We start from the raw sequence: 16538 nt of genomic DNA on the forward strand, positions 1-16538 counted from the left end.
CGGCTAGTGGTGGTGTCAGGAGACCGGGGGAGCTAGGCTCGCTGTATTAGATGAAGTATCAGTTGGCATGACGACGCTTGATTGGGGGGGGGGGGGGGGGGGGTTGGAGTGGGCTGAACTGAGACCGAGTAGCGTTTTCTCCTTCTAGCGTTTAGCTGCTCATAAAATCTCATGCCAAGTCCCTAAGGACTGAAGAGCTCTGTTTTCTACACTTCAGGTGGGGAGCCATGTTTCAGCTCTCTCAATACTCTCAGTGACGGAGGAATCCCAGGGTAGGGTGTAAGATAGATTGAAATATCTGCTGGACATTTTTTTTTTTTTAAACAAAAAAGGACCCTGTTTTCTACACAGAGTTAGAGAATACAGGCTCGCATGAATAAGTAAGAAAAAGACCTTTAATTTGAAAGCTGTTACCTCGGAGATCTCAGCGAACTGTGCATTGGCTTGGCAGCACTTCTCTGCCGTCTCCACGGCTAGTTCATAGTTGTCCACGAACGCCCGGTACACTCCTAGCTGACTGGCCTACAGGTGGGGGACAATAAAACCCCAAAAACAACCAGTCATGATTATATTCATACTCATTTGTTTTATGGACAGTCTCAATCAGGCCTGATGATATTTTGCCTGATGATCGCGATGTTCTTAATTGTCATCAACAATTATTTGTGTTTGCTTTATACCGCTTTTACAATATTAGCCTAATAATAGCAATAATAATAATAATAATAATAATAAGCACTAAAAGTGCAGTATTGCTGAACATTACATTTTGGTTTGCCTTTTATACTGTATAGACATAACATAAATAAAACTTGTACTAAAATACAAAAACAGGTTACTGAAGAATATGTTTCAGTTCAATTATTGTTGTATAAGAGGAAGAAAACACTTTGGAAAAACATTTAGGAAAAAATCAGCTTCAGGGTGGCAAAAGTAACTCCGCGTTTGATTATTTTCCTATAACAGCTCGCCAAAAAGGCTGTAACTTTTGCACAATTTCCAACCAAAGTGGGTTCGAAATTACCACTGTGATTTGGTATAGCACACATCCTGTTGTGCCAATTCAATTCTGGACATGGAAATAGCAACAGAAATTATCAATATGTTGTTATTATACCAAATTACACTTCCACTTGCTATACAAGATTTATTCATTCAATGCAAAAAGAACCACTATATTAAAGTGCACCTATTATGGTTTTTCAAATATTACCTTTCATGTAGTGTGTTATATATAGAGCTGTTTGTGAACGTAAAAACGTCTGCAAAGTTTCAAAAATCAAAGTGCACGACAGAAGGCTTTCCGAAAAACAGGATTCCCAAAAGAAAGAATCGATTCTGAACAGCTGAATCGAGTCGTTAGTGATTCCAGACTTACTTCCTGCACAAAAATACGTAGGTTTATAACCAAAAGCCCCACCTCTAGTCTTCATCGGCTGCTCGCTGATAGCGGTAGACCAATCACAACAGACTGGCACATCTGACCAGTCAAAGCAGAGTATGTTCTCTGAAAGGAGGAGTTTAGAATGAATCCTTTAGAACGGATCATTTAATGAGTCGTTTGTGACACTAGGGAAAAAAGGGAAATGCTTCAGTTTAAATTATGAGCATGTTAAAGTGTTTTTTGACCTCGGATGCATGTAAATCAATTGTTTGAGACCTCTAAAACAAAATTAGGCACGTTTCAAAACCATAATAGGTGCGCTTTAAACAAACCCAAATTTCTCTGGGAAAACAGCAATAATCAGTAAAGAATTGTTGTACTATAGTGATGTAGTGCGTGAGACGAAGTTGTAACAAATAGTCCATGTGTGGATGTCCCCAGGTGGACAGATGAGTCAATATCATCACTATCCAATCCACTGAGCCACCACTGAGCTCAGCTGCAGGGCCTGGAGCAGTTTTCATGGCACTGAGGCCCAGCGCAGGCTGCGCAATTAATACGTACAACTGGCATACCTGAAAATCTAATTCAGCCGTTGAAACAGCGCTGCAATTCATCCCTCTTCAGCTTAAGGGGCCAATTAATCTCCTTAAACACAAATATACATGGGGATGATAAAGGACTTCGTCTGTTAGTGTGTGTGTCACTGAATGTGTGTGTGTGTGACGATACGGAGAGAAACCAGAGCCATCTGCAATACTTCACCCGCCAGTATCAGCTGCAGAGTCAAGTACACAGAAAGGAGCTGCAATCAGATGTCCTTTGTTTTTGCTAACTAATAATTAAACACTAATTTGTGTTTTAATACATTTCTACACACCTAGAAAAAGCTCAAACCAGGGGAGATTATAACTTCTCACCAAATGTGAAATATTCTGTCAAGTTTTAATATGTTAACTATTTAGCTAGTTTTAACACTGGAGATTATAAACACTTGTTATGTATATGACTTAAAAATCATCTCAGAAATCCAGTCAGGTTAGCTCATTTTAGCTAGCTGGCTAACATTAGCAGTGAATCTTAATAATATTCATGAAGGAGCTAAAAACTCTTTCAGAAATTGTGTCGGATTAGCTCATTTTAGCTAGCTAGATAATAAAAACTGTATAATAACTGACCTGGATTCAGACTGGTGCCAGACTAACAAAATCATAAACAACATAGCAATTTCTTCCACATAAATCTCTTTCTCAAAGGAAAGATACCTTCAAAAGTTGATTTCATGCCATCAAATAATTTTTTTGTGCTAAAGACACACACAAAATATTTAAATGCTTTAATACAACGTGTGATTATGTTGTGATATGCTGTGGTGTTGTGTTTACAACTATTATTATTACGCTTTATTATTAGGTTACATAGATTGTCCAGCTGTGAATGAACTGTTACTATAGAAACAATAATACAGTAATCATTTAAAACTATTATTTGAATTACAGTACAGCAGGAACTACTGTCAGAGCTGCTGTTATAAAAAATGAAATCAACACTTTCTGACCAATCAGAATCGAGAATTCGACAGCAACATTGTATAAAGTTTAAAGTAAATACTTATGAGCAATTATATAGCCCTATGTTAGGCACTATGAGGCATACAGTTATAAACACACTATATAATAATGCATTATTAGTATAATATTTACCTATTCATTATTTCTGGATTTCTTGATGAGAGGAACAGTGTAGGTGTTTATATGCCTTAATCTGTTTAAAGACCTTTTATGGAACCTCCAAGGAAACAGAATCTTTAAAAAGTTTTGGGTGACTTAAGAGAATCTCACTTCCCTAAGGCATCAGTATCACCTTTCTATGACCCAGCCTGTCTGGCCCAGACATAGACCCAATTCATGCTCTAAAACCGAACTCCGGCTGAACCCTCTCCTGCCATTTCTGGAGGGCTAAGAGCAAAAGAAAATTAGAAGGCATCCACAATACCATCCATGCTGAACTGGAACGGCTGCTTCGGGCCAAAATCAATATGTAGTGCGGATCTCGAGAACTTCCTCTGTGATAATCTGTTTAAGGCGCAGAGCAGAACGTGTGGCTTGGTGGACTCTCCGACTATGTCTGCTTGCAAATTAGCACAAGCTGTGGCAGGTTGCTTACTTTAATACACATACTGAAATGTTTGTAAACCCACTTGAATGTGACACTGTGTGAATGGGGATCAGCTTGGGCTGAGGATAAGTAAGGTGAAATCACTTTCAGCGAATAATAAATGCACGAATGCAAGTACACACACATACAACAGCTGACTTTGAAGGCTGGACAGAAAACATCAGGCAGCAGTGTAATCTGCTGCTGGCACAGGACGCTTTCGTTACCTACTCCGTCTCCACAAACTGCCTCATAACGACAAGAACATATGGCAAATTTGAACGGAAATGACCCTGAGCTCCTTTACTGTGCATGCAGAATGTTAAGCTTTACTATAAATTGTAGAGATGCTAAAAATCCTCTCAGAAATCCTGTCCACTCAGCTCATGTAAGCTAGCTGGCTAAAATTAACAGTGAACCTTATTAACATGAGCTTAAAAAATCCTTTCAGAAATTCTGCCAGGTTAGCTCATGTTAACTAGCTGGCTATCATTAAGAGTAAGGACAATAAACATTTGTATAAAATGACTTCAAATTCCTTTCAGAAAACCTGTCAGGTTATCTCGTGTTAGCCAGCAGGTTAGCATTAGAAATAAAGACAGTTTTATGAAAAAAAATCCTCTCAGAAATCCAGTAAAGTCAGCTGGCTAACATTAGTGGAGCACACGTCTGTGAAAGGCTGTCACAGAACCATACACACTTAACCTGTCGGTAACTTTCCTCTGGTAAATGGTCTGCACTTATATAGCACTTTTTTAACCTTAGTGGTTCCAAAGCGCTTTACACTGGTTCTCATTCCCCCATTCACACACATACTCACTCACACATCAATGGTAGCAGACCTGCCATGCAAGGCGCTAGCTTGCCATCGAGAGCAACTTGGGGTTCAGTGTCTTGCCCAAGGACACTTCGGCATGTGGAGTCACGTGGGCCAGGAATCGATCAGCCAACCCTACGTTAGTGGACAACCCGCTCAACCACCTGAGCCACAGCCGCTCCGGCAAAATTGAGTAAAGCAGTTTTTTTCCCTCATAGGATCAACTGGAAGCCCCGCCCCTACAACAATGGGGTATTGTGGAGGTGCAATCTATGAAGTGGGCTTCATGGAGAAAAACTTTAAATACGTCTGCTTTAAGGGGTAAATAGAGAGACAAACAAACAAATGTAGAATAGAGCTTCTGTGCAATCTGCCCTGACAAGGAGAAACTAATCTCACAGCATCCAGACAGAGAGAGAGAGACAGAGAAGTGAAGCGAGAGAAGTGAAGATAGACAGATCAGGGGATTCACAGTCCTTGTACTCTATGACTCTATTAATAGACCTCTCCCTAAAACACAAAGCACACAGTGTTTCAGTCGTCCGAGCTGCCTGCGTGAAGAAGATGGCATTGTGACAACATGCCACCGTACTACCCACAATCCCTCTGTGTGTAGTGCAGACACAGCACATACTACAGAGTAGCTTTAAGCAAATAAATAAGTTGCTATTCATTAAGAATTTTCCGGAACGCTGTTAAAGATGATTCAGGCACAGTGGGTTGTGCAAGAACAGAATCTCTTCGGTCAGTGTGAAACAGGCTCGCTCTGGTTTTGGCTAGTAAGGAGTTTGTCTCACAAATGCCGGTGACTTTAATATTATCCCAGGGCTGTTCGGTCACTTTGAATCAAAATCAGATCCAAAGACAAGGGAAAGTGACTCACTTGTTTTTGGAAGAGGTCTCCCACACGCTGATGGTGGCTCCACTGTTGCACTCTGGGAAGGAGGCTGTCATAGAACTCTTTGTGGATCTCGTAGAGCTCAGGCACTTTGAAGAAGATGGTCTCGATCTGCTGGATGGTCAGGACCGGCTGTGACGTGGTGGCCGCAGCTTTCAGTGGTTTCATGGGCTGAGAGACAAAACCGGAGAGCTGTTTTATATAACGTTCATCTGATCAGATTTGATTGTTAAATCGGTTGATTTGCACATTTGTTAAATAAAAATGAAGATTTAGAAACTCTTAAACAGACCCAAAATGCTCGGATGTCTAAAGCAAACTTTTTGGGCAAGCTTGCGTTCCCATGATATTTCCCAGGAAATGACCATTTATGCATATTTAGGATTATTCTACACATGTTTATAAATGTATAAATGTGGCCTTGCGTCTGTTATGTTTGTGTAAATTTGGTTTTAATTATCACTGAAAACTGTATAATTTGACAGGTTGGGTATGTAATCCAAGGGAATTTTCCATGAAACACAGATACAAGGTTAAAAGAGAATGTAAAGTTACATTTCTAAGAATTAACCCAAGTGTGAAATTGAGGCACATTTTTTCTGGACGATACAGTGATGCGATCATAGGAACGGCCTGATTCAGCCTGAAATAGGCATGTTTACATCGTAACTCTAGGTATGTGGGTGTGTGTAGGTGGGTGGTTGGGTGTGTGTGGCGATGACATGATGTAACCTCAGTGCCACACACACCCAACCACCCACCCACACACACCCACATAAACAGAGTTACATCAGTGGCCCCAAAGGCAGATGGCTGCTCGTTCTGTGATGGTGAGTGCAGTGACATGAGTCAGAAACCTCCCTTTCTTATCAAAGTAGACTTCATTTTCACTAATTAAGGAAATCATGTTTATCACAGGCTCTGATACAGTAATGTGATTATCCAGTTAATGGGGGTTGGCCAAAACTATATTTTTATTTAAAAAAAAAAAAAACATTAGGTTTGGTTTTTAAGTACGGGTAGGAAGCTTATAGTCACTAGTTGAACATTTTTCATTTTGAATTTTCAACCAAAGTGCCACAGAGAATCTCATAAGTATACTCATTAGAGAATAACATACCAATCAATCATTAGAGAATATACACCAATCGGCTATAATATTAAAACCACTGGCAGGTGAATAACATTGATTATCTCATTACTGTGGCACCTGTCAAGGGGTGGGATATATTAGGCAGCAAGTGAACAGGCAGTTCTCGAAGTTGACGTGTTGAAAGCAGGAAAAATAAGCAAGTGAAAGGATCTGAGCGACTTTGATGAGGTCCAAATTGTAATGGCTAGACATCTGGGTCAGGGCATCTCCAAAATGGCAGGTCTTGTGGGGTGTTGACTCGGCCTCCAAATTCCCCCACCTCGCAACTTACATGACTAAAAGGATGTGCTGCTAACATTTTGGTGCAAGATACCACAGCACACCTTCAGAGGTCTTGTGGAGTCCGTACCTCAACGGGTCAGAGCTGTCTTGGCGGCACAAGAGGGACCTACACAATATCAGGCAGGTGGTGTTAATGTTATGGCTGATCTTAAGCGCTCTTACCAGCAACAGCGCCTCCAGGTGGCTGAGGTAGACCTCCTCACTGGCCAGGATTGCAGACAAAACCCACTTGCGCATCTCCAGCCCTTTCTCCAGGTCCAGGTCCGCCTGAACAGTGAGATGAAACACTATTACACATACACACACACACACACACACACACACACACACACACACACACACACACTCACAGAGCAGAAAATTCAAATTGACTTGTCTTTTCTGCAGAGGTTTTAGTTCCAAGTCCAACTCTTATGTATAAAGCAACCTTTATTTTATACATGCCTGAGGCAGCAGGTGGGTCAAGTGTGTTATAGCCGGCCAGACAGGTAAGGAATAAAACACTTTGGAGTGTGCAGTTATAAGAAAATAATCAATGATGGGGTGGTGTAATACAGCCAGTAAGAGCACATCCCAAAGTGTACTTCGCTTATAACACAGCAGTTTGCCAATGATTGCAATTTTTTTTTTTAATGTTTTAAAGATCAACTTGCTTTTATATCCACTTACAGTTACATTTAATGTTGGAAAACATCCACAAAACTCTCTCTTGCATTATAATAGCTTCAAACAGTAAATACCTCAACCTCTTTTTTCCTTTCTTAAAGTTAATAAAACAATAAAATGCAGCTTGTCATGTTACCGAGAATCTGTTATGAAATGCTAACACTGGAGACTCCTTTCATAAATGTTAAATAAATCTCCTAGCTTCACCATATTAAAAAAATGCAACGTTTTTATGTGGAGCGTCCATTATACCAGTCCCTGTGTAAATTGTTACCATAGAAACTATATATATATATATACACACACACACACACACACATATATATAGTTATGTTTATAGAGCTATTTAGTGACAAAAGTGTAGCTGCATAGAAAAATAATAGTAAAACAGTACTGCATTTTATAGAATAATATTTAGAGTGCAGCCTGCTCTCCTCTGGGAGTCTCCTTCCATATCCACTTTTATCATCTTTAATTCATCTACATATTTATTAAAATCTTTTAAGGTTTGTGCTCAGCCTCTGAATTCATTAACACACAGACACACACACACACACACACACACACAGAGCAAACCTTAGACTCATTTTATTCAATAATAATAATAAGATAATTCATCCGATTCAGGACAAAGCCTTGTGTGAGGATTTTATTTCTCCAATAACAATAAGGAAAGGATCAAATAAAAAGCCAGGGGAATTTGGAGGAAGAATTTGCGTGGTGAGTATTAAAATAAATCTACTCATAAGAATCATTTCTGGCTCTCTGGAAGATGAGACATGCGTATAAAAATGACTCAAATGGAGCAGATGATATCTCATCAAGTATGATAAGGAAAAAAGGACTCACTGGATATATGAGTATCTGTGTGATTTTACATTCTTCCCTCTAGTTTATAGCATGCCCATGTTTGGTATTTTTTGGGTTGTTTTTTTTTTTTTTAACATTTTCATTTATTTTCTTTTAAGATACTTTCCGGGCATCAAAGCCCAGAAGTTTACTCAGCAAATCCCTCTGCAAATCCGTGTTAATACACACCCGGCCTTGCCTACATCTACAAATTAGTTCAACATGTTCATGATGTTCATGTTCATGTGCATGTGTGGGAGTTACAGATAGTCTGCATGCCAGTGTTAATTAAAAGCCATGTGGGAGGTCAATTTAAAGGTCAAAGGGCACTGGTTGATCACCGATAGAGTGTATAGACTACTCCTCCCAGCAGCAGAGCATTGTATTCAAAATTCTGAGAGCCAATTTTTCAACCTCAAATGTAATTAGAGACCGGGTATCTGCACTACAAATCTTTTTTCTCTACCAAGACCACAAACGCTGCAGTCACTCCTAATCACGGTTCAACGAAGAGAATTATGAATGTACAATCTGATTATGTAACTCATAACGAACCAAAAGAGAAGGCTGGAATTTCTATTTGAATTCTAATATAGAGATGTTTAGAAATGAATATGCAACGTTAAATGTCATCCATACACGTGTCCTCTGGGTGCGAGCAATAAAAACGCTATAAAAGAACACTGCATTGATGGGGTAGGAGCCCAATATTTCACAATGTGCTGATGGAAGGTAAAAGATTCCTCTTTCAGGAACCTCCAATGAGGGAATGGACAAAAGATCCATGTTTTACTTTTCAAATTTAGTATCTGGATTATTATTATTACGATGATGATTATTATTATTAATACCAGCAAAAACAATTGAGAGAAAAAATTACCACAAAAACCCTGGACGAAAGATTTTCAGAGCAAATTACAGTCACTTAACCAAAAAAAATAAATACATACGTTTACAAGTCTTTAAATATTATTTCAGATTAGTTTATGCGAAACAGTGCTAAGCACATGAGACATTCTTGGTATGTTTCAGAACAGACTCCAAGGAAAAGCGTCACATTAGTCAAATTGCTTCTTTCTGTGTTAATCTGGCTCCTTTAAAAAGTTTCTTCCTAATGATTTCTCTGAGAGTTTTTCCTTGACAATGTCACCTTATTAGGGATCCAGATTTCTGCTTTGTGACCATGACTAGTGAAAGCACTATACAAACAAAAACGGAAAAGTAAATTCTAGCTACAACAAGAATACCAGAACACTGTCAATCTCAACAAAACATTAGCTTATTAGCTGGATGAATCTTGACATGTCTGACACTTTTCATTGTGTTACCTGTCTCACTTTCCACATCATCCTTTTTTCTTCTCGATTTTTGTGTGCCGTTTATCCCAGTACTGTTTTACCCAGCATTTTTACACCAACTTTACTTATCCGCATTCACTTGTGCTTCCGACATTCACCAACTGGGAATTCACATATTGGGCTTTAATCAGCAGGACAGCAGTCAAACTGAATGGAAAAAACGTACATGTCCCAGCTAAATGAATGTTCTTTTGGAGCTAGCTGAGCACAGCACACTTACAGACTTGGAGGACTCGAGTGAGCCAGAGGATAGTGTGTCTCTGCTGCTGCGGCTCTTGGAGCTGAGATACGGCGAGGACGACGGAGAGTCGTCGATGTAGGGCAAGATTTCGTGGTGACGCCTCTGCTCCTCGGCCCGGTCCGCATCGTAACCATATGTGGGAGGAGTGCCCGTGAATGGACCATCTGGAAAAGAAAGACAGAGATGTACTTTCGAGTAAAATTACAATCACCCTAATAAGGACGTTGTGTAGATCGTAAACGTAGGATGATGATCGCTGACATACTATAGCACTATAAAAGCAATTTACAACCAGAATCAGACACTAGAGTCTTCTGTATTTTTTGGTAAGACCTTTTGGTAACCCACACCAGACTCTCCCATATTTTTCTGCACTGATGGGGTCACGACATTCAGCGGCACAATCAAAACTCTGTCTGTCGGGGGGAAAGGTTACATTCTTATAGCCCACATCTAAAAGGGCAGCATCCAGGCCTGACAAGACTCTCACCCACAAAATACAACCATGTGCCAGAGAATTAAACAGAACAGAATACAACAGAACACAATCATGTCAGAAATCTGACATATTCATTAACAAATGAAAAAAATTCATGTGTAGAGTTTTCCTGTGCATGTTTTGATGGGTTTTTTAAATGTATTTATTTATTCTCACTGGCCATGATGCACCCAATAGGACCCGTAACAATTAACCGTTCATGTAAGACAGTAAAGCCCATTTCACTGCATAACCTGAAGCATTTTTCTCCTTCTTTGTCATTGCGTCCTGTTATCCTCATCAAGTCAAGTGACCTACTTTCAGTCGGCACATGCTGCTAATTTCATTCCGACTATATGGAACGCTGAGCTCCAGCCTACAGGCCTCAGAGGAAAAATCGGAGGATTTGGGCTTACGTTCAAATCTAGCTGCTGGTAGATCTACATCTCTTTGTGTAAAGAAAGAAAAGAAGCTATTATACTGTATTGTACTATACTGCTTAATACTGACACCACCAGCTGATGGCCTGCACACACGTAGGTTCTGCACCTGCCTGAAAGGAAATAACCCTCCACACCACAAGGTGGAGATAATACATGTTTGTAATGAAAAAAATGCTTAAACAACTATATATTATAAATATATAAGCTAACATTTTTTTAGAATCACGATCAGCTTAAATAACTTTTGTGAAATAATTATGACAGGTCTAATTACGTAGAAAAAAACAAAACTCGTCTAGCTACCATTTCATAGAAATGTCTTCTCTCTCTTTTGCTCACTTTTCTCACCTCCTACTTTTGTGAATTCTAGAAATTTAAGGATTTTTTCCTTCTGCCGACGCCTAAAGCCAATTTAAACTCCCCGTGAAGTGCCTTGAAATGTGCAGCGTTATTCGATGTGTTGACGTAATTTCTACTGAAACAGGAAGACAGGGCCGGACATATCAAGTGGCCCCTCCCCTTTTCAAACAGCCAAAAGTGTTTAGCTTACCTCATAGTACGGGATAAGCCATATTTGACGGTTAGTACCATGGATTTTTATAATGTATAAAGTATGGATTTTTATAATGTCGGGGCTGGACACTTCAGATTTTAGATAGCATTTGATTGGACAGAAAATCTGATGAGAAGACGAAGTACAGAACGATGTCATCAAAATTGTTGATCCGTATCGGTGGTACTGTTAAACTGTACATTTTGAATGTGCAGATCTTCTAAATGTGAATTTTGTCATTGTTTTGCAGCGCACTAGCTTACAGGTAACCTTAAGACAGTATAGTATTCATACTAAAAGCCACAAAACTAAAATTTTGATTTCATGGGGACTTTAACATGATTAATCGCAAACAATTAAAAATAAAGATGATGGTCAGCCACCAACCCCTTGATAGCACACTGACGTTTAAGTTTTAATGTCTTGGGTTTAATGCGGGTTCACAGGTGAGGATGTTCGAGGTTGGACAGACAGTTACTCATCACAACACCATCTACTCCAAAGGTTCCTGAGAGCCACTGGGTTTATTAGAAGTGGACCAGTATGTTATGTGAAGATGTAACATATGATAACATTTAGACACTTGAAGCAGTTAAATGATTGAATCTTCTAAACGCTACAAGAGCACACACACACACACATACATACACACACACACACACACACACACACAGATTGGATTGCTAATGGATGATCTGCTATGCCGGTAAGAGTAACATGATAGCAGCTCTTGAGGGATGTTACAGTATACAGTACATGATGAAACGATGACCTTGCTTTAAAGAGGCACGTTCGCTGCTTTCACTTATGGAAACCAATATTCTCAGTGTTCTAATGATCATATTTCTCTCTCTGAATTATAGTGGATGTGTTTGCATTTTACATTCAAGCCAGTTGTTTTGTTTACTAGCACACTGTAAGCATGCGCCTACGTTTGCAATAGTCATACAGTCATCAATGACAGCTGTGTGTCTTATATATACACATATATATATATATATATATATATATATATATATATATATATATATATATATATATATATATGTCTGTGTGTGTGTGTGTGTGTGTGTGTGTGTGTGTGTGTGTGTGTACATAGGAAGCAAGATGAATAAGATCTCTGCCGCACGAGTGTGACTCACAGCAGCCTGATCACCATAAAGCCCATCCTCCGCCTCATATCTCTACTGTCCATCTATTCCCACTGTCCTCCATCACACCGCTTTCTTTCTCTGCTCCCCCACTCTATCTTATCCTCCCCCAGCTCCATGCAGATGGCCGCTGATCTTTAGCTTTAGGGCCAGCAAGCTGCAGTGTGCACATGTGGGAGTATCATTGTTATTGTCTTTGTGCGTTTTCACAACTCATACTACCCCAGTTCAGTGATATAACGTCTCTACATTCCCAGATTTGAAGTGAATTAGTTGATCTTTACGGGAATTACGGGGACATTTATAAATACACTCCTTAATTTTTCAGTGTATGCAACATTCTCTTAATGACAGTTTGTTTAGATTTGAATAGAATACAGAAATTAGAAATGATTTCGTTTTTCATTTTGGTTTATTCTGATCAGAAATGTTATTTTTCTTTCGTTCCTAATTTAGCGTTCAATACCCCTCTCTGTAGCTGGAAACTAGTTTGAAATAAATAAATGTAAGGTTAATAATGTTCTTACATATAATCGGAAAAAGACATGAAGATTTCTTAACAGAAAGTAGCAAGTCATTATCCCATGTTCGAAAAACCCGGCTATAACAGCTATCTTATCAGTCTATGAGGGGTTTTTTTATGACTGCTGCGGCCAAAAATATTGGGGTTTTTTGCAGAAAATTACTTGAATTGGCAAAATTGCAATTGCACGAAAGTGTATTGCACGCTCTTTCTCAGTGACCTTTTAGCTGTACTCATGTTCGACACACATGAATCTATGGGAGGCTTTGGCAGGATGCGCATTGTGATGACGTCACATGACGCGTCTTGGCCCAAATCTGCGGTAATTTAGAAAAATTGCAAGCTCCTGTGAATATTGAATTGTTTCCTTGATTTTGCGATCACATAATCGCAAAATCCTGGAGGGAGTGTCATACTTCAGATGTTCTTTTAGCCTGGCATGCATGAATGAAAATTTATGGACAAGAATTTAGGCCTATTCGGAACGTTTTAGGCTACAAGTTGTTTAAATCATACTGAAACGGGAAAAAATAAAGTGTTATTAACCGGTTAACCTCTTTTTGAAATAATGCTTTCAATGATGTTGTAAAAATGTAAAAAATTCTGTCTGTTTTTCGAGGTTTAATCTGTGATAGTATCATGCATAATGCTCAAAATGATGAAATATATATATATATATATATATATATATATATATATATATATATAAAAATTACAATAAAAATAGCCTTGGTGTAAACATTTGCCTTCTAACAACACAAACTAGAGTGAAAGTAGAACAACCAAGTAACTTAGCAACATAATTAGATTATTTTAAAATACTTTCTACAAATACCACTCTTTACAAAAAGGGAGAGAAATCAATTAAAACGTGGTTACTGACTAGTCTTTAAAAACAAAGTGAAACGGATAGAAGTATTTCTGAGTGAACCTGCATATTCAGTAGGCGGGACTCCAAAAAAAAACAACAACATAAAATTATAATATATCGCGACCTACTAAAAAAATCTGATGCTGGGAAAAGACGCTGTGCTTTAGTGGAATATTGCAAACGAATTTTGAGGTTATTACAGATATATTGTGCACAATCTGACCAAGGACATGAGATAAGATAAAATGTGCGTCAATCTGCTGAGAGTTTTTATTCATTCATTTAGAGTTTTATATAAAAGTTCATGATGCTGGGTAAGTTGCTATGTATGGTTTCAGTCTATTTGGACAGTATTACTGCCATCAGCAAGATGGCTACAACACACACACACACTTGCTGCATAATTAATTATCTGAGACATCTGTTTTGCCCTTTATTGTAAACCTCTCCATCTCAGCCCAAATCCCTCTTAGGCTTTCGTTTATGGTAAAGTGGGCTTTTTATGTGGGGGTCAAAAGAAATGGATCAGCGAAGGAGACTGGACACGCCCTCTATGTCCCTGGTGCTGCTGATTCCATTAAAGCACTAAAATAACGAGTGTGTGTGTGTGTGTGTGTGTGAGAGAGAGAGAGAAGGGTAACATAATGGTAAAGACAGAAAGACAGAAATATATCAATGACAAAATGACAGAGATTCCCCCCACATGGTCAGACTGTCAAATATTAAATTCCAAAGCCATTTAACCATGGGGAAAGAGAGATTGTAAAGAGAGTAGGAAGACAATCAAAATTAACTATCCAAAGAACAGCTTCGGGCAAAAATCTGACCGTGCGTGGATTTATTTAATGAGAAGCATCATTGCAGGAGACCAAAAGTGACACATGGACGTCTGCTAATACTAAATGAGACGGAGGGGGGACAAAGCAAACAAGGCACGTGGCACAGAGTCACATGTAAGCCTCTAATGTTTATATAAAAAGCCTAAAATAAAAACCTAAGGCGTGATTAATATGTTTCAAATCCCAACTTCCCGTCTTTATGCCAAGTCAAGACAGACTTCCTATTTAAGATTTTGAGTCACAGCAGGAAAGGTGACAAATCCAATAGTTTATATTCCGTTTGCCTATAATTATACACCACAAAACAGAAATAATTACATGTTCAAAAGTATATGTGTTGAACAGTCTTTGGACTATAGTGCCAAATATAAGTAGCTTATTTTCCACACAATAAAACGCATAACCCTCCAGAACATTCTGCTACATTTTACAGGATAGCTGTACTGCATCTAGAATGGCTTCTGAAATGCCTATAGGTGTAGGCCTTCAATTCAGTCTTAATCCTTCGATCAGTCCCAGAAAAACATCTTTCTCCACATCCTTGTATTAATGAAATTAAGTGCTACGCTAACATCAATCTAACAGTATTGTGCTTTTATAAAAACCGCTGGAGTAGGCACATTACACATCATTGTGAAAAATGCTTAACAATTGCTTATGAGTGAAAACTGTATTAAACACCAAAAACAGAAATAGGCGATGGAAAATTAGCTAGCTACGTACCTAAAGACAGCACTATCTCACTAGTTAATGATATCCCCCAGTCATAGGTCTTTGACATTAGCATCTATCAACGTTTGCTGAAAACTTCCTCTGTCAGATTTATAACATATCAGTTCACTCTCCAGACAAATCCTCCCTGAGGTAAATAATAATAATAATAATAATAATAATAATAATAACGACAATAAAATTAAGTCAGTTATTTTTTAATTTCATAGTTTTTTATTTTTGTAATGGAGAATAAAGGCAAGACACTTTAAGAGGAAATAGCAGATAAAAGTCTGCGACAGTGAGTCATGTCTAAATTAGGAATTCACCTGAATCAGATAACATGCACAATAATATTAGCTTTATTGTTAGCATGAAGTTTTACAGATATAATCTTAAGTGGTTAAGCAATTTCCCAGTCTCTCCCAAGACTGAAGGCTTATGTGCTCTGCTTGTACTGAAAAAAAATTATGTGGCAACAATATATGGGGAGAAAAACTGTATTAGTATGATTTATAATATATTAGTTAACATTTTAAAATTAAATAACAGTGTTAGTACTGTATGTCATGACAAACCCTTTTTAATTTATGACCAAATAATTTGTGCTACAAACTTCTTGTTACCCTGGTATTTGGCTATATCTAAACTGGGAAAAATGGGAAATACTAAATAAATAAATAAATAAATAAACAAACAAACAAACAAACACAATGAACAAGGCCATAAGAAGTAGCTAAGTATCCCTGAGCCACCAGCAGTTAAGACAGGATCCTTTTAAAATGTACATATTTGAAAAATATCTTTTGGCAATAAGAGACATTAGCTGTTACAATGGTTCAGGCTTTCGAAGGACACCCTTATGGTCTGTAAGAGATTTGATTAGGGAGAAGGGACTGGTCATGGGGGCAAGTAGGATGTCGATTTGCACCCCCAAAAATTCAGAAACAGCCCTGACAGTGACAGTGACAATGGCAGGCTTGAGTTCAGGAAATCAACCGGAGCTGACGACCTCCTACTGTGAATTTAATCAGACTGTGTCTTGAAGTACAGAGAGTATAATCACAACAAACACTAACACTGCAATCAACTGAATAAACCTATGTTTATCTGTGTGTCTGTTTTCTTCCACTTTTTGTTTCTGTCTCCAATGTATGTATCCAT

General features: G+C 38.5%; 1 protein-coding gene across 1 annotated transcript in view; it reads right to left on the bottom strand.

The window, feature by feature from the left end:
- bcr (BCR activator of RhoGEF and GTPase) overlaps positions 1-16538 on the bottom strand; it is a 75587-nt gene that overhangs the window by 20057 nt on the left and 38992 nt on the right. The window contains exons 2-5 of the mRNA XM_053648172.1: positions 9785-9969; positions 6854-6958; positions 5242-5427; positions 415-522 (exon numbers count right to left, since the gene is read on the bottom strand). Coding sequence (XP_053504147.1) covers positions 415-522; positions 5242-5427; positions 6854-6958; positions 9785-9969 — 584 coding nt within the window. The remainder of the gene's footprint in view (positions 1-414; positions 523-5241; positions 5428-6853; positions 6959-9784; positions 9970-16538) is intronic.

This window comes from Ictalurus furcatus, chromosome 18 (genome assembly GCF_023375685.1).
Source record: "Ictalurus furcatus strain D&B chromosome 18, Billie_1.0, whole genome shotgun sequence".
Classification (NCBI taxonomy): domain Eukaryota; kingdom Metazoa; phylum Chordata; class Actinopteri; order Siluriformes; family Ictaluridae; genus Ictalurus; species Ictalurus furcatus.